Source organism: Chaetodon auriga, chromosome 16 (assembly GCF_051107435.1).
Source record: "Chaetodon auriga isolate fChaAug3 chromosome 16, fChaAug3.hap1, whole genome shotgun sequence".
Classification (NCBI taxonomy): Eukaryota; Metazoa; Chordata; class Actinopteri; order Chaetodontiformes; family Chaetodontidae; genus Chaetodon; species Chaetodon auriga.
In genome coordinates, this window is record NC_135089.1 from 23,919,184 (window position 1) to 23,945,461 (window position 26,278).

A 26,278-nucleotide genomic window follows, 5' to 3' on the forward strand; every position below is an offset into this window, starting at 1 on the left:
AGAGATATTATTACTGAGCTCCTTGCTAGTCGTGTTACTGAAGTCAGTCAGCCTATAGTAGCAGAGGATGAGGCTGTTACATGGACACCAAAGTCCCCACCTATCGTTGCACCTAAACAACGAAGTACTGTCCACACATTTTCTGTTAACTCTACTGAGCCATAAGCAGTTGAATATGGGACGCTAATGGCTAACTATTGGGTAGGACATTGGCTGAGTTTAAGACAGTACAACCAGCACAACACACTCCCTCCACTGTTACACAGCCATCACACTCCAGAGCTCCAAGTAGAGTGCATAGTCACACCCTGACAGACCCAAAACACTGTGTGCCTGACAATATTGTCTCCCTAAGAGACCTACCATTCATTCAGTGCAGAGAGTTTAAAGTATATAGGGGTCAGGTTGGGGACAATGAATCAGACATCAGCTCCCATGGCCTATGCAAGCAAACTGATACAGAGGGAGAAATTATCCAAGGTGTGCTCTGCATCATTAAACTTGGACAGTTTGATTAACAAGGATGACTTAACTCTCTCTGAGCTGAAGAGCTTCATACACTCACACCTGAGTGAAACGGGAGGCAGTGAATTATTTCAAGAGTTGATGAGCACCAAGCAACATGAGTATGAGAACCCACAACAGTTTCTGTGCAGGATGATAGGACTAAAACAGAAAGTCATGTTTGCACCTAGACAAGATAATATGGACACTGAATATGAGCCCAGCACAATTCTGAATGTTTTTTCTGTTCACCAGGGCCTGCTCCCCAACTACAGTGACATTCGTGATTAAATCAGACTTCTCCTGTCTGATTACACTGTGTCAGACGAAGTCCAAATAAGGCAGGTCAATAAAGTGTCTGGTGAAGAGAGTGAAAGACAGTGGAGACTGGGACATTATTCTCCCAAAGGTAAGCCATGCTCACATTTCTCAACTTGACACCTGACAACCTGACAAAGACAGTGGAAAATCACCTGAACCCAAAGCAAAGAATGAAAACAAAGCAACAGAGGAGCTGACTGCCAAGCTGGGTGCCCTGAGTAAAGTGGTGGAGTCACTCACAGCAATAAAGACCACAGAGCAAACATGTCAGTGCACCCATACCAAGCCAAAGCCCAAACAAAATGCAAGCCAGCATGGCTGCTCTGAGTGTGTGCAAAAAGATGCTAGCTCATGGAACTATTGCTTCACATGTGGGGAGACAGGTCAAGAGAGCAGTGTCCCACAAAGGCAGAGAAGCATACCTGGTGAACCTGCCCATGTCAAAGCAAACTGCATGACCCCCCACTTGTAAACAAAGACACTGAAGCTAAAGATATTACAGTATATTCAGTTCTTACCTGCTGCCATTGTTTCCTCATCTGCTCACTGGTGCCCTCAGTACTTTTCCAGTCTCAGTCATGCCCACCTACCTGCTCACCTGATCACACACCTGAGACTCATAGCAATCAGTGCAGTATATAAGCTGCTCTGCCACACTCACTCTTGGCTAGACTGTTATTGTTCTGATGCAAGACTCTCCAGTTATATCTCATGGACTGATCTCCCGTTGCCGAACCTGCCTGTTTCTGACCACACCTGTTCTCCTGTTCCCCAGGTAAATACCTTAGGCTTTTGTCCCTGACCATGAGTCTTGTTTTTCACTTCCTGGATTTTGTTTGCCTGTTTGCTTTGCCACACCAAACACTTAAAGAGACTCTAAGACTTTGTATTCAGCACATCCATCAAATCAAATCTTTGCCTGCCTGTACCTGCTGGATGTTTGATTCCCTGCATGATACCAGAGACTGTACTTGTTGCTGCTAATCTGGTCCTGCCAATTTAAGATTAAAAAATGCTACAAGTTTTATCCATGTTGTGGTAGTTCTGCAGTTGGGACCTGAAACCCCCTTTGTGACAAAAGAAAGAGTGCCACAGCTAGTGGGGAAGAAATATAAGATCAAGTGCTACACTAACAGCCATGCAGTGGACTGTACATTGGACAGTGGAGCCGAGTATCCTTGAGCGCCAGTGGGTACTTCTCCGACCACAAGGTGCGACCGTTGGCTGAACTCATAGGAGAAAAGGCTCCCAATGCACTGGCTGTTAATGGTCAATTGCTGCCTGATGGTTTGGGTGAAGGTGATGGTGACCCTCCCAAACATCAGTGACCCAAACCTGTCAGTACAAATCCCCTTTCTGGTGAGCAGTGCGCCAGTGGACCTTCTCGATTCTCGATCCTTCTTGATTGGTTTCAACATCCTCCTGGAGGTCTGCCTGGCAAAAGTCCCCTGTGTGAGAGTCCCCACTGGCAACCACACCAAACATGAAGTGATGCTGTCCTGTAAAACTGCTCTTGGGAGTATTAAGGCAATCTCCAGGGTTGTACAAACTGATGAACTGAACTTGATGAACTCAAATGGCATTCAGGATGTTAACAGAGATGTGTCTCATGAAGCTTGACAGGACCAGGGGAGTTGTGTGGACTCACCTGTCGATGTTACCCACCTAAGTGAGGAGAAGAGTTGGGAGCATTTGCACATGATAATGATAACATGGAGTGCATAACAAGGCTGGAAATGTCCATCATCTTCAAGGACAATACTCCAATTAAAAAATCTTACACTTCCATCCCCAAACCCCTTCATAAGGAAGTGAAGGAGTACATTGAGGACAATTCCTGGCCCGAGGGTGGATTGTGAAATCTCAATCCCCTTACTCGTAACCTGTAGTTTGCAGGCGAAAGAAAGATGGGACGCTCAGACTCTGTGTTGATTATCGTCTGGGGGGTGGCAGTCTGGAACAGACCTCCCAAGACCTAACTGACACCTTTGGTGGGTACAGCTGGTTTGGTACAGTGTACAACCAAGGGTTCATCAAGGAGATCAGATGGCAGCTCGGGGGTACACGTCATCTCCCGGTGGAGGAACGGTCACCTCCTCTCTGCTGCAACCCCAGAGTGACGCTCACCCCCCGACATCTCCTTAACTTTTGACCCTCCGAGCCTTACCTTCCGAGCTTGATGCCCTAGTGTCCCTCGCAACTAAGATTGGCCAGAGACTGCGGGAGCGCAAGCAAACCAGAATAACCTCTTCGGTTCCGCCACTGGGTTCCTACTCCTCTAAGGAGCCCTTGCCTAGGCAGTCTCCAGCTCCAGCTCTCACACCCATGACCAACACCAGGAGTCACACCGAGGAACCCATGCAGATCAGACGCACTCGGTTCTCACCGGAGGAGCGCTTCTGTTGACGCAAGGAGGGCAGATGTATCTACTGTGGGCGATTGGGCCACTTCCTGGAGCACTGTCCTGTACGCTGCAGCAGTTCAGCACATCGGGCATCCGTGCTGATATGTAACTCCCCCAGTAAGAACAAATCTTGCCGGCAGTTTTGTCACCTGACAAAACTGCCAGCGGTCTCTCCCTCTTACTGCTCTCATTGACTCTGGTGCTGATGCTAGTCTTATGGATAACCAACTCGCTATGAAACTTAATCTCCCTTCTGTCCGTCTAGACTCCCCCGTGCCTGCCACCATCCTAGATGGTCATGTGATGCATCTGGTTACCCACTGCACCTCCCCAGTGACTATGACTCTTCCTGACTCCCATACTGAACTGATAACTCTCCACCTTTTTGACTCACCCCAGCACCCTCTTGTCTTAGGCTATCCCTGGTTAACTCAGCATAACCCTCATATAGATTGGCTGTCTGGCAAGATTCTGTCATGGGGGACCAACTGTAAGACGCGGTGTTTCTTGGTCTCACCGGTTTCCAGTTCCGGGGGGGTTTCCACCTCACCTGAGGAGGTTGAAGAGGAGGAGTTTCCTGATTTGTCCTCCATCCAACCCTGCTACAGGGACCTTAAATGGGTATTTAACAAGGCTAAAGCTACCTCACTTCCTCCTCACCGCTATAGACCTCCTTCCTGGAACCTCACCTCCCCGTGGACATCTGTACTCACTGTCGGGGCCCGAGTATCAAGCAATGGAGGAGTATGTTGGTGCTGCACTTAAGGCTGGGATCATCCGGCCTTCTTCTTCACCTGCTGGAGCTGGGTTCCTCTTCGTGGGGGAGAAGGACAAGTCACTTCGACCATGTATTGACTTACGGGGACTCAATGACATCACCGTAAAGAACAGGTATCCTCTTCCACTCATCTCCTCTGGTTTCGAGCTCCTCCAGGGGGCCAAGATATTTACTAAGCTGGATTCGTGCAATGCTTATCATTTGGTCTGCATCAGGGAGGGGGATGAGTGGAAGACGGCCTTCAACACTCCCACCGGACATTATGTCTCTGGTCTGCTCAGTGGGTCCCCAGTTTGTCTGTCTGAACCTGACAGTATTCCATATTTGGCTGACATACTGTGCTACACCAAGACATTTGAGGAGCACGTTGAGGGGTTAAGAAAAGTCTTAAAAGCCCTGCAGAGTCACGGGGTTAAACTTAGGCCCACAAAATGTGACCTGTTTAGACAAGAAGTGAGATATGTTGGTCGGATGGTCTCAGCCGAGGGTGTGCCCATCGATTCCAAAGATCGGGAGGCAGTCTATGAACAAGACACCTGCCAGTGTTGGAGATGTGCAGACAATCGGTTCATCTTGAGCTACTACTGCTCATACATTCAAGATTTCTCCAGCATAGCAACACCCATCTATAAGCTCATGGAGTAGTCCAGAGTAGAGACAGAATGGAAAGCTCAGGTTAACTGGATATGGCTCGAGAACCCTCCCACCAGCTGAAAGAAATTACAGACTCCACTCACGCAAACTAGAGTTTCTCGCCCTCAAGTGGGCTGTGTGCAAGAAATTCAGGGATTACCTGTTTTATGCCTCACATTTCACCATCTACACAGACATACAGTACCAGTCAAAAGTTTGGACACACCTTCTCATTCAATGGTTTTTCTTTATTTTCTTTTTTTTTTTTTCCTAAATTGTAAATTAATAGTGAAGACATCCAAACTATGAAGGAACACATGTGGAATGGTGTAGTAAACAAACCAGATTATGTTTTATATTTTAGATTATTCAAAGTAGCCACCATTTGCTCTGATGAAAGCTTTGCACACTCTTGGCTGATTCCCTGAGTGCTCACTCCTCTGACAGACAACATACTGCTGAGGGAATGCAACTCAAGTCTCCTGTCTCCGCTTTTCATGTAATAACAGGTTAGTATGGTGTGACAGCTTATCACAAAACACTGCTAAGGACTTGTGAAATCTTTTTGTGCTAACCAGACAACTTCTGATGTTGAAAATAATATTTTTTGTAACATTTGAAACTTCTGAGTTTTCTGGCCATGGTAACAGCGCGTAAACAACATAACAAGATCGTGGTTGGCCTTACTTGTAGATGTAGTTTAAGTGAAATAGTAATCCTGTTAAATGAGAGATGTTGTTGCTCGTCAGGGATGTACTGTAAATATGCTGTACTTATGCTAATATTAAATGACCAGAAGGGTACACACACATACACACACAGACATGCAGGCAACAGTGAAGCATGGTGGAGGTTCCTTGCAAGTTTGGGGCTTCATTTCTGCAAATTGAATTGGAGATTTGGTAAGGATTAATGGTGTCCTCAATGCTGAGAAATACAGGCAGATACTTATCCATCATGTAATATCATCATCGAGGCGTATGATTGGTCCCAAATTTATTCTGCAGCGGGACAATGACCTAAAACATATAGCCAATGTCATTAAGAACTATCTTCAGCATAAAGAAGAACAAAATGTCCTGGAAGTGAGGGAATGGCCCCCACAGAGCCCTGATCTCAACATTATCGAATCTGTCTGGGATTACATGAAGAGACGGAAGAATACATCCACAGAAGATCTGTGGTTAGTTCTCCAAGATGTTTGGAACAACCTACCAGCCGAGTTCTTCCAAAAACTGTGTGCATTCTGTGCAATGACGATAAAGGTAACCTTGAATCTTGAATCTTGCATGTGTACCTACAATTACAATTATAATTAGTCATTTGGCAGATGCTTTTATCCAAAGCAACATACATATGAATTCATACACTGACACACAGCATCGGGATCAGTTTTAGGGTTCAGTATCTTGCCCGAGGATACTTTGGCATGTGGACTGCCAAGGCCAGGAATCAAACCACCAACCTCCTGATGCTCTACCTCCTGAGCCACAGCCGCCGCCTAGAAGAATCAATGTTGTTTTGAAGGCAAAGGGTGGTCATACCAAATACTGATTTGATTCAGATTTGTCCTCTGTTCATTCATTGCATTTTGTTCATCGATGAAAATAAACTATTAACACTTGCATTTTTGAAAGCATTCTTAGTTTATACCATTTTTTCACACCTGCCTAAAACTTTTCCACAGCTTTTTCCTGCAGATAAATTAAATTTTTGGAATATATGCCAGTGGCTTTAAAAATCTTGAATATGATTTTCTGTAGATGTAACTCGACTTAAGGCTACATATGCTTTTTTTTTTTTTTTTTTTTTCTGTACAAAATTAAGTCTTCCACTTCATGTACTATGCAAGCTCTGGCTAAATTAAATGAAAATTGATCCAGTCCACCACATCCAGTTACCAAACATGAAAATTTAACACAAAATTTCATGCCAGCCTTAGTATAATCAAAACTGACACAAAATGGAAAAACTGTACTGCAATATCTTCCACTTCCACACAATCTTTGTGATGCTCTCAGTGTGCAACTTGCATCAGGGTCATTTAATCCTGTTTGTCTACACAAAAAGTGTTCAGACACAATGTCACTCTGAAGTTCCACCTAGGAGCTGGATTCAGGTTTTAGATTAATGTCTGTCTCATGTTAAACATTAAATATTGTCCCCATTAGAATGTAATCGTGAGTGTGAGTTTTTCCCTTACCAGTTGCTCTATGCGTTCATACAGAAGAAACTGTGAGAAGTTAGAAGGGAGATGCTCCACACTGAAGCTGCATCGTCCATCCACCAGGTCTTGGAGCTTGGACAGACAGTGGCTGAAATGGTCATAGGCTTCACAGGAAACATCCATGTGTTGCAGGGAGAAATTAATCCTTGAAAGAAATTCAGGCACAGCATGAAACCTGATTACTGCTTGAGCTTGTAAATGATCACAAGTGAAGTTGAGTACTGACAGAGCGATCAATACACCTGAAGAATAAAGACTTAGACTTACACTTAGACTCAACTTTATTGATCCCAATTCGAGAAATTCTTTTGTTGCAGCAGCAAGTTAAACAATACACATAAACACAGGGTAGAACTGAGACAAAACAGTGTTCTTAAAAAATACAACAAAGGAAAAACATAGAATAGAAGCAATTCTTAAAATATAACTAAGTATATAAACATCCACAGAGCAATACCATTCCAAGTCGTTAAAACAATCCAAGATCCAGCTGGAAGATATGTTATCACCCAGGGTAACCTGCTTTCTCATACATTAAATTTGGCCAGCGTATAAGGCCCAAAGGAGGATAAACCAAAATTTTTTGAAGATCTCTTCCTCACTTTATCCACTTTAAGAGGCTTTTATATTATTGGAGGAGACTTTAATTGCACTTTTAATCTGGATTGCTCGACTGGCCATGATACTTCAAAAGCAAAAACAAGGAAACAGTGAAAACAGTACATTGCAGATATAAATCTGGTAGAAGTATGGAGGGAACATTATCCTGACAGAGTACTGCTGTCATTCAAGTATATGCAAATCTCGTTCTCGCATTATTTTCTTGTTTCAAGGGAAGTTTTACCAAAGATTAAAAGTTGCTGGTACGATAGCATTGTAATAAGCGACCATGCTGCTATTTAATTAAATATGCAAACAGATTCATTCACAACCCTCCCAATTGGAGATTACAGGTGAGATGGTTACAGAAACCAGATTGCAGATATAAATCTGGAAATCTGCACCATCTTGGATTCACCAAGATGGCACCGTGGATGGCTGCCTCGGTGTGTTGGTGCACGTTGTTTTGTTTTGTTTTGTGTTTTAAACCTGTTCTTTGTGACGGTACCCGGAGCTCTGTCACCAAAGAGCGCTTGTGCGCCTTCGCCAGCACGGATTACGCACAGCGTTACCGGGAATATTTCTCTCTAATGTGCATTCACTGCCCAACAAACTGGAGGAATTGCAACTGCTGTTGGGTAAAAACAGGGACTTTTCTTCATCTGCAGTTTGGTACTTCATCGAGACGGGGCTCTGTGGATTAATACCGGACTCTGCGCTGCAGCTGGCTGGCTTCCAACTCCACCGCGCGGACAGAGACACGGAACTTTCCGGTAAAACTAAAGGTGGAGGAATCTGTTTCTACATCAACAGTGGTTGGTGCAACGACGTGACAGTGATCCAGCAGCACTGTTCTCCTGACCTCGAATCTTTCATCATCAACTGTAAGCCTTTTTATTCACCCTGTGAGTTTGCTTCATTCATTCTGTGTGTGGAGTGGACCAACCCGGACTCTTTAGTTATTGTCCTTGGCGACTTTAACAAAGGTAACCTCACCCACAAACTCCCTAAATACAGACAGTTTATTAAATGCCCGACCAGAGAGGAGAATATTCTGGATCACTGTTACACCACAGTCAGGGATGCTTATCACGCCGTCCCCCGTGCTGTATTGGGCCACGTCATAGTACACCTGATTCCTGCGTACAGGCAGAAACTAAAGCTCTGCAAACATAGTGAGGACATCAAGGAAGTGGACCAGCGAGGCTGTGGAGGATCTCCAGGCGTGTTTGGACTCTACTGACTAGGGTGTGTTCAGGACTGCTACCAACAGTCTGGATGAGTACACAGAGGCTGTTACGTCCTACATCAACTTCTGTGAGGACTGCTGTGTTCCATCACGCACCAGGGTTGAGTTACAACACCAAACCAAACCCTGGTTCACACGCAAACTCAGACAGCTAAGGTTGGCAAAGGAAGAGGCCTTCAGGAGTGGGGACAAAGACAGATTCAAAGAGTCAAAGTGCAAGTTTAGCAAGGCGGTGAAAGAGGCTAAACGACTGTACTCTGAGAAGCTCCAAAACCAGTTCTCAGCTAACGACTCTGTGTCTGCCTTGAAAGGGCTCAGGCAGATCACCAACTACAAGCCTAAAGCCGCCCACTCCATCAACGATCAACACCTAGTCAACGACCTGAACGAATTCTACTGCCGCTTTGAAAGACAAAGGGACAGTCCAGCAACCATCCCCCACGACACCTCCCAACAGCTCCAGCTCCAGTTATCTCCACCAATGCCCACCTTAAAGGTGTGTGAGTGCGTGAAGCTGGGGAAACACGTCTTCGACGCTAAGACCATCAGCACCGGATCCCCCCAGGGCTGTGTTCTTTCTCCTCTGCTCTTCTCCCTGTACACAAACAGCTGCACCTCCAGTCACCAGTCTGTCAAGCTCCTGAAGTTTGTGGACGACACCACCCTCATCGGACTTATCTCTGATGGCAACGAGTCCGCCTACAGGTGGGAGGTTGACCATCTGGTGACCTGGTGCAACCAGAACAATCTAGAGCTCAACGCTCTAATGACAGTGGAGATGGTTGTGGACTACAGGAAGAACTCAACCTCACCTGCCCCCATCACCCTCTGTGATTCCACTACTGACACTGTGGAGTCTTTCCGCTTCCTGGGAACTATCATCTCCCAGGACCTCAAGTGGGAGCCGAACATCAGCTCCCTCATCAAGAAAGCACAGCAGAGGATGTACTTCCTACGGCAGCTGAAGAAATTCAGTCTGCCAAAGACAATGATGGTGCACTTCTACACAGCCATCATTGAGTCTCCATCACCATCTGGTACGCTGCTGCCACCGCCAAGGACAAGGGCAGAGTGCAGCGTGTCATTAGGTCTGCAGAGAAGGTGATTGGCTGCAATCTCCCATCTCTTCAGGACCTGTACGCCTCCAGGACCCTGAGGCGTGCAAAAAAATATTGTGGCTGATCTCTCTCACCCCGGACACAAACTCTTTGAGACACTCCCCTCTGGCAGGAGGCTGCGGTCCATCAGGACCAAAACCTCATGCAACAAGAACAGTTTTTTCCCGTCTGCTGTCAGCCCTATCAACAAGGCCCAGAACCCCCCCCCGCCCCCCCCGACACTCTTCACACTCCACCCCTGCCTCATCTTGTCACACTGACATAGACACAACTCTATGCATTACATTAACGCTCAGCTTGGACTTCTTTCTGAAAAAACAGACTGTGTTTCCGGAAAAAAGAAAAAAAAAAACAGACTTGTGTATATATATTTATATTGTTATATTTTGTACTTCTTTAATAGCTTATTCTTAGTAGATGTGGTTTGCGGATGACACCACCTTGGTGGGGCTCATCACCAAGGGCGACGAGACCCACTACAGGAAAGAGGTCGAGCTCCTGACCAAGTGGTGTAAAGACAACAATCTCCTGCTGAATGTCAGCAAGACCAAAGAGATTGTTGTCAACTTCCAGAGAGGCCCCACACAACACCCCCCACTGACCATCGAGGGCGCTGCAGTGGAGAGGGTGAGCAGCACCAAGTTCCTGGGGGTGCACATCAGTGAGGACCTCTCCTGGACCACCAACACCGCATCACTGGCCAAGAAAGCACAGCAACGCCTCTACTTCCTGCGGAAACTCAAGCGGGCAAGCGCTCCACCACCCATCATGACCATATTCTACAGAGGAACCATCGAGAGCATCCTTTCCAGCTGCATCACTGTGTGGGGCGGGAGCTGCACTGATTACAACAGGAAAGCTCTCCAACGCATCGTGAGAGCAGCAGAAAGGATAATTGGTGTGTCACTCCCCCCGCTGCAAGACATATACACCACCCGCCTCACCTGCAAAGCCATCACAATCATCAGCAATGCAAGCCACCCTGCACACAACATGTTCAGCCTCCTGCCCTCCTGCCCAGGAGCCTCCGTCCCCGCACCAACAGACTCTCAAACAGCTTCATCCACCAGGCAGTGAGACTGCTGAACTCTCTCCCCTCCCCACCCACAGCCAGCAGGATCACCAGACTGACAGGAGTCTAGGGAATCACACTGGTCCCCCCCCGAAATGGAATGTGTAAAGACTTTGCACCCCTTTACACAGGCAAGCTGCACACACCAGCCCCCCCCCCCCGACTGAATGTGTAAAGACTTTGCACCTATTGCACACATTTGCTGCTATTCCCTACCATTGCAACACTATTATACTACAACTTATTTATTAAATTACAACTTATTTATTTAATATTACCTAGGGTTTAGATTTTTTTGTTTGTTTGTTTGTTTGTCCTGTTGTCTTGTTGTCCTGTCGTGCTTCTGCACCTACTGTTGTCTTGTCTATGCCGGGAAAGTGCGAAACGCAATTTCAATTCCTTTGTATGTTAAGTACATATGAAGAAATTGACAAATAAAAGTGACTTTGACTTTGACTTTGACTTTGAGATGTGTCATACACCAACTTCACCAAATCAAATTCCTTGTATGTGTAAAATCGTACTTGGCAATAAAGCTTTTTCTGATTCTGATTCTGATTTCATTAAGTTTGTGGAAATTAAAATTGATCATTATTTTGAGTTAAATACAGATCACACTAGTGCCAGTACAAGGTAGGAGGCTTTCAAGGCCTGTATCAGAGGAGAAATTATTAGTTATACAACCTCGACAGGAAAAAAGACAAAATAGAAATAGAATCTTTGGAAAAACAAATAAAATCATTGGAAACGGATATAAATGAAAGTGATGATTCAACAAAACAAAGAGATCTGTTGCTCTTGAGAGCTAAATACAATAAACTCTCTGCTAATAAGGCAGCAAAAAGCCTAATGTGGCTGAAGCAAGAGCAGAAGCAAGAAAAACTGCTTGTCCCCCTCTTAAATATGTAGAAAGAATCCTATCAAAATGGAACGTTTCCACCCACTTTGAGGTTGGCAATGATAACAGATTTCAAAATTAAATTTTGAAACCAGGAAAACCTTCTACGCAATGTTCCTTATTCAGACCAATAAGTGTGATTGGTGCTGATACAAAAATTCTATGTAAAGCCTTAGCAAGGAGGCCAGATCCTTATATCCCACATCTATTCCGTAATGACCAGAATAGTTTTGTGCAGAAGCGCCAAGGCTTTCATAATATTACAAGTTCTTAATATAATTCATGAAAAATTTGATGCCAGAAATACAGTAGCATTATTGCTGGATGCTCGACAGGCCTTCAATAGAATAGAATGGCCGTATATATTTAATGTCTTACAAAGATTTGGATTTGGAAAACGTTTTCTTAAATGGATTCAGATTTTATGTACAAACCCAACAGTTAGTGTTTTAACAAATAATATAGTCTCAAGACCATTTGCTTTAGGACAATTTACCTGCCAGGGATGTCCCTTATCACTGATGTTATTCATATTAGCCAGAGAGCCGCTGGCCATGACAATGAGAACACAGACAGGCCAGTCGGGCATCCAGCTATGAGAAAAGGAGAACCGAATATCTCTACACGCCGATAACGTGATTCTTTTTTTTTCTTTTTTTAACAAACTTAGCTGTCAGTATCCCAAACTTAATTCAGCAGATTGAACTTTTTGGTCAATTCTCCGTCTACAATATTAACAACTCAAAATCATCAATACTGTTCATACTGTTCTTAAATAGAGAAGAAAGATTGAGACCAGTTATAGATAGCCCATTTACCAATGCAATGGATGAGGTGAGGGAGACATTAGACCGATGGATGACAATGCCCATATCAATGATTGGTCGAATAAACATAATCAAAATGAATGTATTACCAATTTTTTTTTTTATCTTTTTCAATCGCTCCCATTCATTCATTCATCTTCTATACCGACTATCCCTTTCGGGGTTGCGGCTGTCAACGGGCAAGAGGTCGGGTACACCCTGAACCGGTCGCCAGTCGATTGCAGGGAATCGCTCCCACTACTACTACCAACATCATTTTTTAATAAACTTAACAGTGCATTCATGAAATTTATTTGGAACAATAAGAAATCTAGACTGAGACTTAGACTGCTATACCTGCCCTACGAAAGGGGAAGTTTACAACTTCCAAATATGAAATTGTATTATTGGTCTGTTCAGTTGCGCTCTGCAATGTTTTATTTCTTAACTGAGTCTTTTCCTGCTTGGGTGAACATTGAGCAAATGTCAATACCAAACCTTCCAATAAGACTATATTTACACTCTACAGACCCCCAAACCAGACCATTCCACAAAACCATCTACCACTGCTCTGTATTCCTCCTCTTGTCCATCCATTATACACCACACCACCACTGAGTCATCCATAAACTTCTGCAGATGGCACAATGAGTTCTACTGGAAGTCTGAGGTGTACAAGGTGAAGAGAAAAGGAGACAAAACAGTGCCCTGTGGCGCTTTCCATGGTCTCAGACAGATCATTGCCCAGTTGAACAAACTGTGGTCTGTCTGTCAGGTACTCGGCTTCTTACTTGGCACACAGTCAGGCAGGGGATGGTGCTACTGGAGGGGGTGCTGTGGATGTTAGGGGATGTGGGAGGTGAGTCCAAGGGAGGGATCACTGGGGGGGGGGGGGGGGGGGTTGGAGAGAGAAAGCTTGGGTAGAGGGGGGTTATGGAGGCTGTCGTGGACAGTGGTGAGGTGTGAGGGGGAATGCAAGGCCACTCCTGGCTGTGAGCTAAACCTGTTGAAAAAATCAATGATCACGATGGCGGATGTGAGCTCCCCAGGTGAATAATAAGGCAGTCTCCCCATAGCAAGCACCTCAATGTCTGGGCTACAGAAACATTCCTTAACGATAACAGCTATTCCCACTGAGTCCTGACCAGCACAGCAAGCTCATCCATCTTATTTGCCAGAGACCTCACGTTCCCTGTGATGATCACCGTAAGTGCAAAAAATAACAGGAGGGCCACCAAAAAAGTTGTAAAACTGCACACAAACATTGCGATACAGTTACCAGCAAAGACAGAATTCAAAAAAGAGCGGGAAAACACACTAAATTAATGAAAACAAACAAAAACAATGGAGCTACTGCAACAGGCAGCCACCTAACACAGTGCCATCTTGCTTCTTCTGTCACACATATCAACACCTAAAAATGACAAAATAAGATCCCAATTTCATTGTGTGTGTGCCATATTTGATTGAGACAGACAAAGAGGACATGTTAGCAATACAGAGAAAGTGTTCATTGTTATATGTGTTACATGTGCAGGAAATAAATATGCTCTGCTACCATTTCACAATGAATTTGAAAAAAAAAAAACTCACCTTTTGCTGACTTTCAGAAAATTGCAGCATTGTGGCATCAACTGCACCAAATTGTTCAGCTACGGTTGTTTCTTTATCTGATTCTGGCTGAATATGAAAATCCCTTATCTTTATTACTTGTTATATGCTCCTTGGAGCATGTTTGTTCTTGATTTCTGTTTGTTCTTGATTTCTGTCTTAAATTGTTAGGTTTGTTTCATGTCTGCAACTGTATAATTGTTCTTGTGCCAGGACACTCTAGAAAAAACAGATTTTTAATCTTGATGACACTGTTCACAACAGAGGCTGCAAAGTCCTCCTCTGTCAACGATAATTAGGCTCAGGACTGTCAAAAGGATCTCTTATGTCAGTTTAAAGATGGTGACACGGTGGCACGGTGGCAACACTGTCGCCTCACAGCAAGAAGGGTGTGTCCATGCTTCGGTGCCTGCTGTGTGGGGCCTTTCTGTGTGGAGTTCGCATGTTCTCCCCGTGTTCACCTGGGGTATCCTCCGTAAAAATATACCCCCACTAAAAAACATGCAAGAAGGTGACCAATGGTGATGCAGAATGGGTCCCCGGGCGCCGGTCTGGCTGCCCACCGCTCCTGGTCTGCCGCGGAGGAGGCAGACCTGGGTTAAAGGCGGAAGTCAAATTTCACCTCCGTGTGCCGTGCTCGCATGTGTGTGTGACAAATAAAGGGGAATGTCTCCCCCCGATTCTTCTTCTTCTTAAAAAAAGTACATTTTTCATGCAAATGGGCAAAAAACATAAAATTGTGTTTCAACACATTTCACCAAATATTTGACGATACACCCAAAAGGTGCAGAATACACCCTCTCTACTTTTGGCTTGAGAGGTTGAAATGATGGGGAGTCGATGGCACTTCTCCAGCCTTGCCCCCTCCCCCATCATTTGAAATGTTCCACAGAGTCAAAGTAACAAAGCTACTATGACATTTTCACCCTGTCTGTCCAGAGAGTTCAATCTAACCAGTCACTACTAGAGTGCATAGGGTAACTATATCCTAATTATGCTGCTGTATTTGTACAATGGGATGTGTGATTTTGTCTTGTAAAACCAGCAAATGTAATAATAATATGTGTGTCAGAACTGGAAAAGCAGTAGATTCATACTGTTCACACAGGAATATACTGGAGAAGCAATTATAATATCCAAATTGCAAACTACTTTAAAGTACAACAACAACAACAACAACAACAACAACAACAAAGGTATTTTATTTAGGCCTTTCCAACAAAGTCCAAATTTCCTTTTTTCAGATTTTTTTTTTTTTGAGTACTAGCTGTTTATTTGTATCAGCTAACGCAACAATTAGATTGTTATAGCAGTCCTGAAGGACTGCTAAGCTAATGGTGTGAAGGGATTTGGACTGGGGTGGCACTAGCAGGATGTTGCCAGTCTGCTGCAATGTCCACATGGAGTAGGTTGAGAGCTCTGCTCTGCTGGTGCTGCCTTGGGCCTCACTGCCTCAGCTGTCCAACTGGACCCACGGAAGTACTATGGCAGTCTGTGGCCGACTGACTTGCTTCTGCACTTGCTCACCTGGGACTAAATCCCAGTATAGGCAACAGAGTGCTGCACAGGCTGCATGGCACAGAATGTGATGTTTGCTTTACTTATCTCTTTTACAGTGGTATCAAAATCATCAAATGTATTTAGACCCTATCCCAATTAAGCTGCTTAAAGAAGTTTTACCCTTAATTGGCTCGTTTATTAGCTATGATCAATCTGTCTTTATCAACAGGCTACGTACCACAGTCCTTTAAAGTAGCTGTAATAAAACCTCTTCTGAAAAACCCTACTCTTGATCCAGGGGTTTTAGCCAACTATAGATCTATATCTAACTTCCCCTTACTCTCAAAAATTCTTGAGCAAACAGTTGCTAATCAGCTGTGTGACTTTCTACACAACAACAGTTTATTTGAGGATTTCCAGTCAGGATTTAGAGTGCATCATAGCACAGAGACAGAACTGGTCAAAGTTACAAATGACCTTCTAATTGCATCAGACAAAGGACTTGTCTCTGTACTAGTCTTATTAGCTCTAGGTGTTGCACTCGACACCATCAACAATGGTATCCCATTGCAGAAACTGGAACACTTCATTAGTATTAAAGGAAGAGCACTAAACTGGTTTAAATCCTACTTTTCACATTGCTCTCAGTTTGTACATGTTAATGATGACTCCTGTGCATGCCAAAGCCAGTTATGAAGTTCAGCAGGGTTCTGTGCTTGGACCAATTTTATTCACCCTATATAAGCTTCCCTTAGGGAACATTATCAGGAAACACTCAATAAATTTTCAGTGCAATGCAGATGATACCTAACTATATTTATCAATGAAGCCAGAAGAAACCAATCAGTTAAATAGACTATGAGCGTGTTTTCAGGACATAAAGACCTGGATGACCTGCAATTCTCTGTTGCTAAACTCGGACAAAACTGAAGTTATAGTACTAGGCCATAAACACCTTAGATACTCACTTTCTGGTGATATAGCAGTTCTGGATGACATTGTGCTGGCCTCCAGCACCACTGTAAAGAATCTGGGACTTATCTTTGATCAGGATATGTCCTTTAACTCCAGTGTAACATCAGGTGAAGGTTGAACCAAGCCTTGGGAACAAAAGTCTACTACTCTCCATTTGGTAGAGGCACAGGCATGGTCAGAGGTTGCAATCAGGGAAGAGGTAGGACTTATTGTACCTCTCTCTACACCTCAAGTCCACGCAGCTTCCAGTTTTTACGATTACAGTTCATGGCACCATCTATGAAATGTTGGCTGACACAGGACCAATGACTCATCATTGACAACTATGACAGAAGCTTGTTGTATATTTGAAAGGACTAAAACCTGTATTTGAGTCTTGGCCATAAACGCCCATAAAATGCAAAGCCATGTCCAGTTGAATGCAAAGATTTTGGTCTCAAATGTGCACCACCCATGTGTAACAGTTCCAGAGTGTCTACTGAAACTGACAGGGAAAAACGTTATGCACCCTGGGCCTGACTATTGATTGCACTGAAAATGTTTGTTTTGAAAAAATCTGACCCTGCCGACGAATCTTTGACTATCATGGCCTGCAATCGTCCAAGTACCCACACCCCTGCTCTATAGCCTGTCACGTCCGGAGCGGGAGGTGATGGAGTAGTATATCAAAGACTGGTATAATACACCCCTCTTCCTCACCTCTTGGTGCGGGTTTCTTTTTTGCAAAGAAGAAAGACAACACCCTTAGGCCATGCATTGACTTCAGGGGCTTAAATGAGATCACTGTCAAAAATAAATACCCGCTGCCTCTCATTAACTCTGCCTTTGACTCTCTACAGGAAGCTACCATCTTTATGAAACTTGATCTATGTAATGTCTACCACCTGGTTCACATAAGAGAGGGGGATGAATGGAAGACTGCTTTCAACACACCCCTTGGCCACTTCAAGTACCTGGTGATGCCCTTTTTGGCTCACAACACTCCTGCAGTGTTTCAGGCACTGATTAATGATGTCCTTAGGGACTTTCTCGGATTCGCTAACTTCTATCGTAGGTTTGTCCGGGACTACAGTAAAATAGCCATCCCATTAACCAAGCTGACTTCTTCCAAAGTGAAGTTTAGCTGGTCAATGGAGGCTGACAGGGCCTTTAAGAAACTCAAGGGGCTGTTTAAATCAGCTCCCATTCTGGTTCAACCTAACCCAGCCACCCATTCATAGTGGAGGTGGATGCTTCTGACACTGGGGTAGGGGCTGTACTTTCCTAGTACGCGCATCATCATTCCCAAGGATCGAGTCATCGCAGCTGGTGGACATCACTAGAGGCTGATGCTTGCGAGTATGTTGCTGCCTGTACCACCTGCGCTCGCAGCAAGGCCCCTCATAAGGCACTGGCCGCTCTCCTCCTCTCGTTGCCCATACCTGGGAGACCCTGGTCTCATATTGCGGTCAACTTCCCAAGGTAAAACCATTCTCACTGTAGTTGATATTTTCTCTAAAGCTGCTCACTTTGTCCCTCTACAGAAGCTGCCCTTGGCTCTGGAAACGGCTGAACTTATCACACTCCATGTCATCAGACTACATGGTATTCCCCATGATATTGTCTCTGACCGAGGGCCCCAGTTTGTCTCTCAGGTATGGAAAGCATTTGCCAAAGCTTTAGGGGCAACAGTCAGCCTTACTTCCGGTTTCCATCCCCAGTCTAACACGCAGACAGAAAGGGTAAACCATGATTTGGAAACAGTGCTACGGTGCCTATGTACTGACAACCCATCAGAGTGGAGCTCTCTCTTTCCATTGGTTGAATACTCCCATAACTCTCTGACTTCCTCTGCGAGTGGTCCCTCTCCTTTTGAGGCCTCTACGCTATCAGCCGCCGCTGTTTCCCTCTCAAGAGGCCGAGATCACCGTTCCATCGGTGGCCGAGCATATGAAGATTAAGGACATCTGGGCTATGGCCACCAGGGCTCTTGAACGCACCCAGGGAGTCAAACAACGCACCACGATCATCACAGGACCTCGTCCCTCTCTACAAACCAGGTCAGTCAGTTTGGATTTCCACAATGAATATTCCGCTACACACTGAGTCACTCAAACTGTCTCCTAGGTTTATTGGGCCGTTTCCTGTCCTGAAACTCATTAACCTTCAGGCAGTAACTTTAAAGTTACCTGACATCCACCCGAAATTTCATGTGTCTCAACTGAAGCCTGTCTCCAGTAGTCCTCTGTGCCCTCCTTCAACACAGAAGTTGAAAGTCCTTTACATACTGTGAATGAGAACGTTAATGTCTTCCCCATGAGCATCACATTGGACTTCCCACTAAGTTGTGGGGCCATCTTGACAGGAACCACACATTTTCCACAGGGCTGGAACTCTCTCCAGACTGAGGCTTATGTTGAAGATGTGCAGAATGACCAGGCAGAGCTGATCTGCACAGCACCTGAGCTGTCTGGAGCTGATGCCATCCAGGCCTGTAGCCTTCCTCGCCTTCATTGTCCTGAGCTCCTTCCTCTGCTAGAACTCCCTTGGGAAATAATATGGCCAAATGCTAACAGCTAGCAGCTCTATGTCTCCTGTGCAGCACTGCTCCTTAATACTGATGAGCCCTGGGTTACACCATTTGTTGTTCACATACATCGCTATGCTCCCACCCTTCCTCTTAACGCTCTCCTGTCCACTCCCATCAGTTGAAAATTGTCCATCGTAATATGCAAGTCTTGCATGAGTTCATTTTGCCTCTATGAAGCACCTAAAACTACACTCCTGGTACTCACTTTGCAGTCTAGTTAGCGCCATTAGCTCTTCCACCTTATTAGGTAGAGATTTCACATTCCTCATAAGAGGTGGTATGGATCAGTGGTTCCTAACCTGGGGTTCATGCCCCCCCACTGGGTGGCACCAGAGATCGTAGGGGGTGCGCACAATTTTGTCTGCGCTGAGGTTGTGAGGTTACCAAAATTATATTTGTACACATTAAATTTATAAAATCCCATTAACACACCCAATTGGATAATCAAAACTCTGTATAATCCAAATTAAAACATATTTTTGTTCCATATTTAAATTCATTCAGCTATTTATTTCCTCTGACCTCTGAACTTCGTAAATAACCTTCAGGTCAGCTAGCTGGCTAGGCTAGGCTACACTTGGGTTGCCCATTTAACAGGAGATTTTTTGCCCAGCTGTGCGAGGATGAAGCACATCAAACATTGCTGCTACACATGGGGATGCGGTGGTTGTTGTGTGGTGCTTGTGCGTTTTATGGAACTGCAGGAAAAAAATCAAGGAATTCTTGCAAGATCACGGCATACCTGGTGGACACATTCACACTCTACAATGAGACGAGCAAGCGGATGCAGGGACCTGAATCAAACGTCATGCAATGCAAAGACGCCATGGATGCTTTTGTGTGCAAACTGGATTACAGAGTTGAAAAAATGTCAAACGGGGAATTATAGCACTTTCCACTGCTGCTGAAGCAGTCTGCTGGCACTGTGTATACATCTTTTTTTAGATTAGATTAGATTAGATTAGATTAGATTAAACTTTATTGTCACCAGAGTGCAACACAGAGACAACGAAATGCAGTCCTTTATGCACAGTCCTTTACGCACTGAGTTTACCAGGCACCTGAACCTGCTCCATGAGGAAATTAAGAGTCGCTTTGCAGGCATCGGTGAGTACTTATCAAAGGAAGCGTGGGTGCTGGACCCCTACATTTCCACCCTCAAGGACGTGGAATACCTCGGCTGTGAAGATAAGCTTTGTGACCTTTAAGATGATTCTGTGTCAAAAAAATATTTAACAGGAGAAAGGATACAAAAAGTTTTGGATTGTCAAAGGACAAGCTGTTGCTCCCAGACTGGCCAAACACGCAGTAACAAAGGTTAATCTCCCATTCCGCACTACATACTTGTCTAGCATTCAGTGACCTTGTGACAATAAAAACAAAAGCCAGAAACAGACTTGATGTCCACCAGGACTTTAGACTGGCTGTCACAATGATCACACCTGACATGGTCAAAGGTATGCAAGCCCAAGGTGGCCATTAGTTTATGAATGAATAAACTGGCACAGAGTAAAAAATGTAAGAATAACTTCTTTATTGTTATTGATGTTTTTTGTTAAATGTCTTTGCAGTTATTATTTCTGTTCATATTTTATACACCTCATCCATCCTCATCCAATCTCATTTCCATGGGGATCTCCTGTCTTTCCACTGGGACTGTATTTGTGTTGCACAGCTATCAGCTGTTCCCATGTGTAAACAATGGACCCATGACTGAATGGATCTCATGATGCTGTTTGAAGTAATCCAAAAAAGAGTAAAAAGCAAATCACAAGTCTCACCAGTTGTACATCCATACGTATGCATGATCAACCAAGACTAGTGACAGAGGAAACATGAAAAAAGCACAAAAACACACTAAGACAAACGGTCAGAGCTGCTTTAACCAGATGCTACTCATGTGGCGCCATCTTGGACCAAGATAGTTTTGGAAAACATTACATTCCATTGCTATGTAGATGATACCCAGTAATATTTATCAATGAAGCCAGAAGAAACCAATCAATTAACTAAACTTCAAGCACGTCTTAAGAACATGGGTATAGTCATAGCACTATCTACTGGCAACAGGAAATTACATGTTTTGTATACTATATATATATACTTATCCGAGTGGGTTGACCAGATCTACCTCAAATGTGGGCACAAAAGCCTGAACACCTAAATGACGCTTTATTGTATAGACCGAGTTTTGTTTTGAACAGCATCACCCTGGCAGTTGTTATTGAGGAGCTAGGGAAGTTGTAAAACTCACTTAACCTGGTGCATGTGTCAGAATTGGCATAGACTGATATCTGACATGGGTCTCAGGACTGGGTGTAGCAAAATGGCTAGATAGCACCCCTTAAAAAAATTAAAAAAAAATGGTGGACACACGTAAATGGCAAATGGACAGCATTTATATGGTGCTTTTCTCATCTGATGACCACTCAAAGTACTTTTACAACACAAGCCTGCATTCACCTAGTCACACATATTCATTCGACGGCTAGGTCACCTGCTCATAACAAGCTTTTTTTAACCATGCACACACACACACCGATGCCACAGCAACATGTAGACTGCAGAGGCCAGGGATCAAATCACCAGCCTTCTCATTGGTGGACCTCCTCAGCCACAGCCACCCCAACAAGTTACATCCCATGACTTCAAAAAAAAAAAAAGAAAAGAAAAGAAAAAAGAAATCTGGGACCTAAACCTAACAGGAAGTCATTTTGAATTAGAATTTCTTTTTCTCATTTGAAGGGTCATAATTTAATAAACTCCTCCCAGGGAGTTAATCTGATCAACCTCGACAGTGTGCAGGCACTGTGAATTTCAACATTTCTCCACAAATAGGAAGATGATCAGTGGAAACAGGATGCACCTGAGCTCAATAGCAGAGGGTGTGAATACTTATGTACATGCGATATTTCAGTATTTTCCTTTTAATGAATTTGGAGAAAAAAAACCCAAAACTTTTTCACTTTGTCATTATGGGTATTGTGTGTAGATTGATGAGACAAAAAAGGAATGTAATCCATTTTGGAACAAGGCTGTAACATAAAATGTGGGGAAAGTGAAGGGGTGTGAATACTTTCCAAATGCACTGTATAGCTTTGGAGACCTCCTCCACAAATACCTTTCTGATTTAGCTTTGTATCCAAGCATTTATGTTACTTTCAGAAACTGAAAGTCCAACATTCACATCCACTTCATGCTTAGATTGGCCAGCTGTGCAGAGGTGAGAAAGCAGTCAGCGTTTGAACTTCTGTGCTTAGCTGTCTTTTCATTTCTGACACAACTACATTGGTCACTTTTCACAGGAACAAATAAGTGTAACACTATGAAAGACTTCCTGGGGAGACTGTCTGAGAATATGCACAATTATCCCCATTTTGCTTTCTTAGTGACTTGTTATTCTGCCTTTGAATTTGGCCTTGATTTCCAAAATGACTTAACATGTCATTTGAACCACTTCTTTTCTAGCATAACTCTTATGTTACAGTGTCTGCCATCCATGCATAAAAAACACAGTACTTTTGTTTCTGATCAGAGAGTAAAGATAAAATGTAATTTATTTCTTGCAGCTGTATGATGACAATAAGTATTTTTCAGCTGATGAAGCATAGCGCAAAGTCAAGCAGGCCATGGAGATCAAGCTCAATTTGCATTCTCGCTTTATTGACTGATGGCTCAGCTGATGTCAAACCAGCTCACATCAGCTGACAGCTTAGCTGATTCTCTGCTTGCACCTTTTTGGCACATCTCAAACAGGGCACTGTATTTAAGGTGTCATTGCCTGTTTACCGTCTCTGCTTCCTCTGCAAGCTATGTCCGACTTAATAAATGTCATTTCTGCTGTCAATAATGCCTCCTCTGTTCTGGTCCCCATGGGGTCTTTGCTGCTGCTCTCCCTGCTATAGACTGTCGATGTAGGCAAATGGAAGAACAGAGAGGGGGTCTCTCTGCTTCAGGCCTTTCATGTAAGCATGTGAAAGGGAAGGGAGTTCCCAGAACAGAGCCACACTGCCAAATGTAATTTATGCAGTATAAATAAATATACTTTACATAAAGTTGTCCTGTTTGAACCGAGAAAAACACATTGGAGTGTAGGGTTGTACTCAAACATTTTGAGCTTACCTTTTCTCGATGGTGATGAAGATAGTGCAGGTGTGAGGAAAGTTACTGCAGAGTCGGTACAGTGTTCGGAAAAGGCCATCTGTCAGATCATCATCATAGCAAACTGGTGACACAAAAAACAAATGTAAATATTTTTTCTAATTTTTTGTTTGTCAGTCTGTGTATGTATTCTTTGTAGTTCCATTATTCATACTGCAGCTGTAAAGCTGTAATATACATTACAAGAGTAAAATATTCTCTTTGCCTCGAGAATACCCAGCTCGGGTTGCCCTGTAATAGTTGACTAAATTGTGAGAAGAGTCCTCGTTGGCCAAGTTTTCACTGGCCAGTTAGTCACAGGAAAAAGCCCTGACTCTTCATGCAAGAGCATCACCTTCTTGTTATGGAAAGTACAAAAGTAACAGTGGGACAGTTGCAACACAGACTTTTTGTCTTGTAACATGAAACTTGCTAACTGGAATGCAGTGGGGGTGTCAATTCCAGACATTTTCTTCCTAAAGGTGTTGTTTATGTTCATAATATTTAATAATAATCGGCCACTAAAGCCGATTCTAATTCTGATTTCTGATTTTGATTATAATTGAACAACAACTTTCATTTTCTTAATTTCAAATGTTTAAGCTTCTGTTTCAGCTCAATAACCTTTTAAAGTGAAGCATGGTGTCCTAGAGAAGAGTTGTTCAATGTGTTTTAGTTTTGATCACGTCAATGACCTACCATCAGCAGCAATGATGAAGCTGGTGTTGTTATACATATCTGCTACATCCTCCTCTGTCCAGCTAAATTCCACATCAGCATCTACAAAGATTAGACAAATGGAAAGACAGACATTTTCTATGGTCAGAAGGTGGTTGGTTCTTGCTATGACAGCAACTCATACACCAAAGTTGAAGAAGAAGGCCTTGGAAGAAGGTCTTCCAAACTTACATGACACAGACATCCTTTGACTTAAAGCTGTAGCTATTGATTTATACAGTTGTAAAGTGCTGCAACTTAGCTTGTGTAGGTGAGGTGTGCAAGGAGCGAACTAGCCTACCTCCCAGTCGGCACATGTATTTCACTTCACATTACACTTGTGTTAATTTACATAGGGCTTAGGAGGCAAACTGGAAAATGCCAAATAGAAAAGGGGAGATTTAGTAACTTAACTTTAACCTTAGTAAAATGGGGTGTGCCAAAGTCAGTAGGCTATACCTGTTATTTCAGTGTGCAAGGTACATATTTACGCAACATTAGATATCTTCTGCTGCAGAAGATATGTAAATATCAGAAATCTTTATTTATAAAAAAAACTCTTAATTTATTAATGCTGAACAAGTCCTCTTCATAGTTAAGTCTGCAATTAAAGGGACAGCCTAAAAAACTGACCTCACAAATCACACAACTACATACCTGCAATTCTTTTGAATTCCAAGTGAGCATGACTTCATGACTCATGTGTATTGTTCTTCAAATGAGGTGGTGACCTGTTTGGATGTATTATTTCCCTAGCCTGCTAGAAGTATGGAAAGATTGAATATAATTCATTAAAAATAAAGACTGTATATATTTACGGTTTATTCCATAATTTCACACTAAATATACTGCTCAGTCTTTTTCTTGTTTGTCTATTGTCCTTGATGCGCTGTATGTTCTTTTTTTTCCTTTGCAAGTACATTGATAGAGTGCAATGTTTAAACTGGAGTCCAATTCCTTGTATCTGATTGGTGGCGCTGTACGAGCGGCAGCCTGTTACAGCAGCTCTCTAGTTTTTCTTATCTCTTACTGTTTTCTTGTGCGTCTTTTTTATTCCAATTTAGTTCTGCGTGTTTGTAAATCTCTGGTGCATCAGAGACATCAAGCACGGTAACTCTGGTGCTACTTTTTCATCACTTTTTACAACTCGTGCAACTTCCTCCGCGTCTGTGGGTCCATGAGACAATGGCTCCCATTGTTTACAGTAGGGATCAGCTGCACTGAAAAAATAGCCTCATGGGGGTTGTCGACTTTTTATGAATATATCTTTTACATTCCACATCATTGTTCTATGTTTGAGGAGTAAACATGATTCGGACATTTGAATTCTACACATTTTTCGAGGATGTTCATTGTTCAGGAAAATGTCATGTCATTGTGCTGTGAAAGTTTCACCTTCACCTTCAAATTCAAGTTCTCGGCCATTTTGCGTCCTTTCCGCGGTGCGCGTTCAGGCCCGAGGCTGTTTTGAAAAGGTAAGTGTCTCTCAAATTTTTAAACGCTTATGGGAATTGCAGAATGGCACATTTAATCCGACGTCTTGTTTCTACATTGGAATTTTGTCCTTTTGGTTGGTTCTGTGTGATTTTTAGTGTGTATTTTTTGTCATCTTGGCTCGACTAGCCAACTAGAATTGCTAGCTGTGGCGTACGACGGGCTAATTGTTAAGAACCTACCCTCCGCTATTTTTATGTTAAGCAGCGACTCAAAGTTGTGGAATATATTTTCCGTGTTTGTTTTCATTTCATATACAGATGTCGACCTTATTCGTCGCAAATTTTGTCCTTTGCCGCACATTTGAACACTGTACTTTGCTCGTGTTTTTTTTTTTTTTCCTCTATCTTTTGTCAGGTAATAGACGTAGCCAGCTTAAGCCCCGCGACACACAACAACGTTCTGCACCGCTGTCTTATGACCCGTTGAAATGATTGGAAATGTAATTCACCGTGTTAGCCAGTGTCACAACACGGAGTGAATTACCGTGGAGACACGTTTTGTCCAGTTGGTTCCGTTATGAGTGTTTCTGAGTTGTGCTGAACCAGAAGTTGGTAACAACCGTGAGATTGACATTAACGGAGTTTAATATTTTAGCTGGCCTTTGAATAATTCTGAATCGATCCGTTCAGATTATGAACTTGTCCGTCTTCTTTGGAGTA

General features: G+C 43.5%; 1 protein-coding gene across 5 annotated transcripts in view; it reads right to left on the reverse strand.

The window, feature by feature from the left end:
- mettl22 (methyltransferase 22, Kin17 lysine) overlaps positions 1 to 26,278 on the reverse strand; it is a 155,141-nt gene that overhangs the window by 17,859 nt on the left and 111,004 nt on the right. For all 5 annotated transcript variants that reach the window (XR_013078294.1, XM_076751840.1, XM_076751839.1 and 2 more), the window contains 3 exons: positions 24,105 to 24,185; positions 23,388 to 23,490; positions 6,844 to 7,012 (listed from right to left, as the gene is read on the reverse strand). Coding sequence is in view for 4 of the 5 variants with exons in the window: in XM_076751840.1 (XP_076607955.1) it covers positions 6,844 to 7,012; positions 23,388 to 23,490; positions 24,105 to 24,185 (353 nt within the window). In the remaining variant the exon portion in view is untranslated. The remainder of the gene's footprint in view (positions 1 to 6,843; positions 7,013 to 23,387; positions 23,491 to 24,104; positions 24,186 to 26,278) is intronic.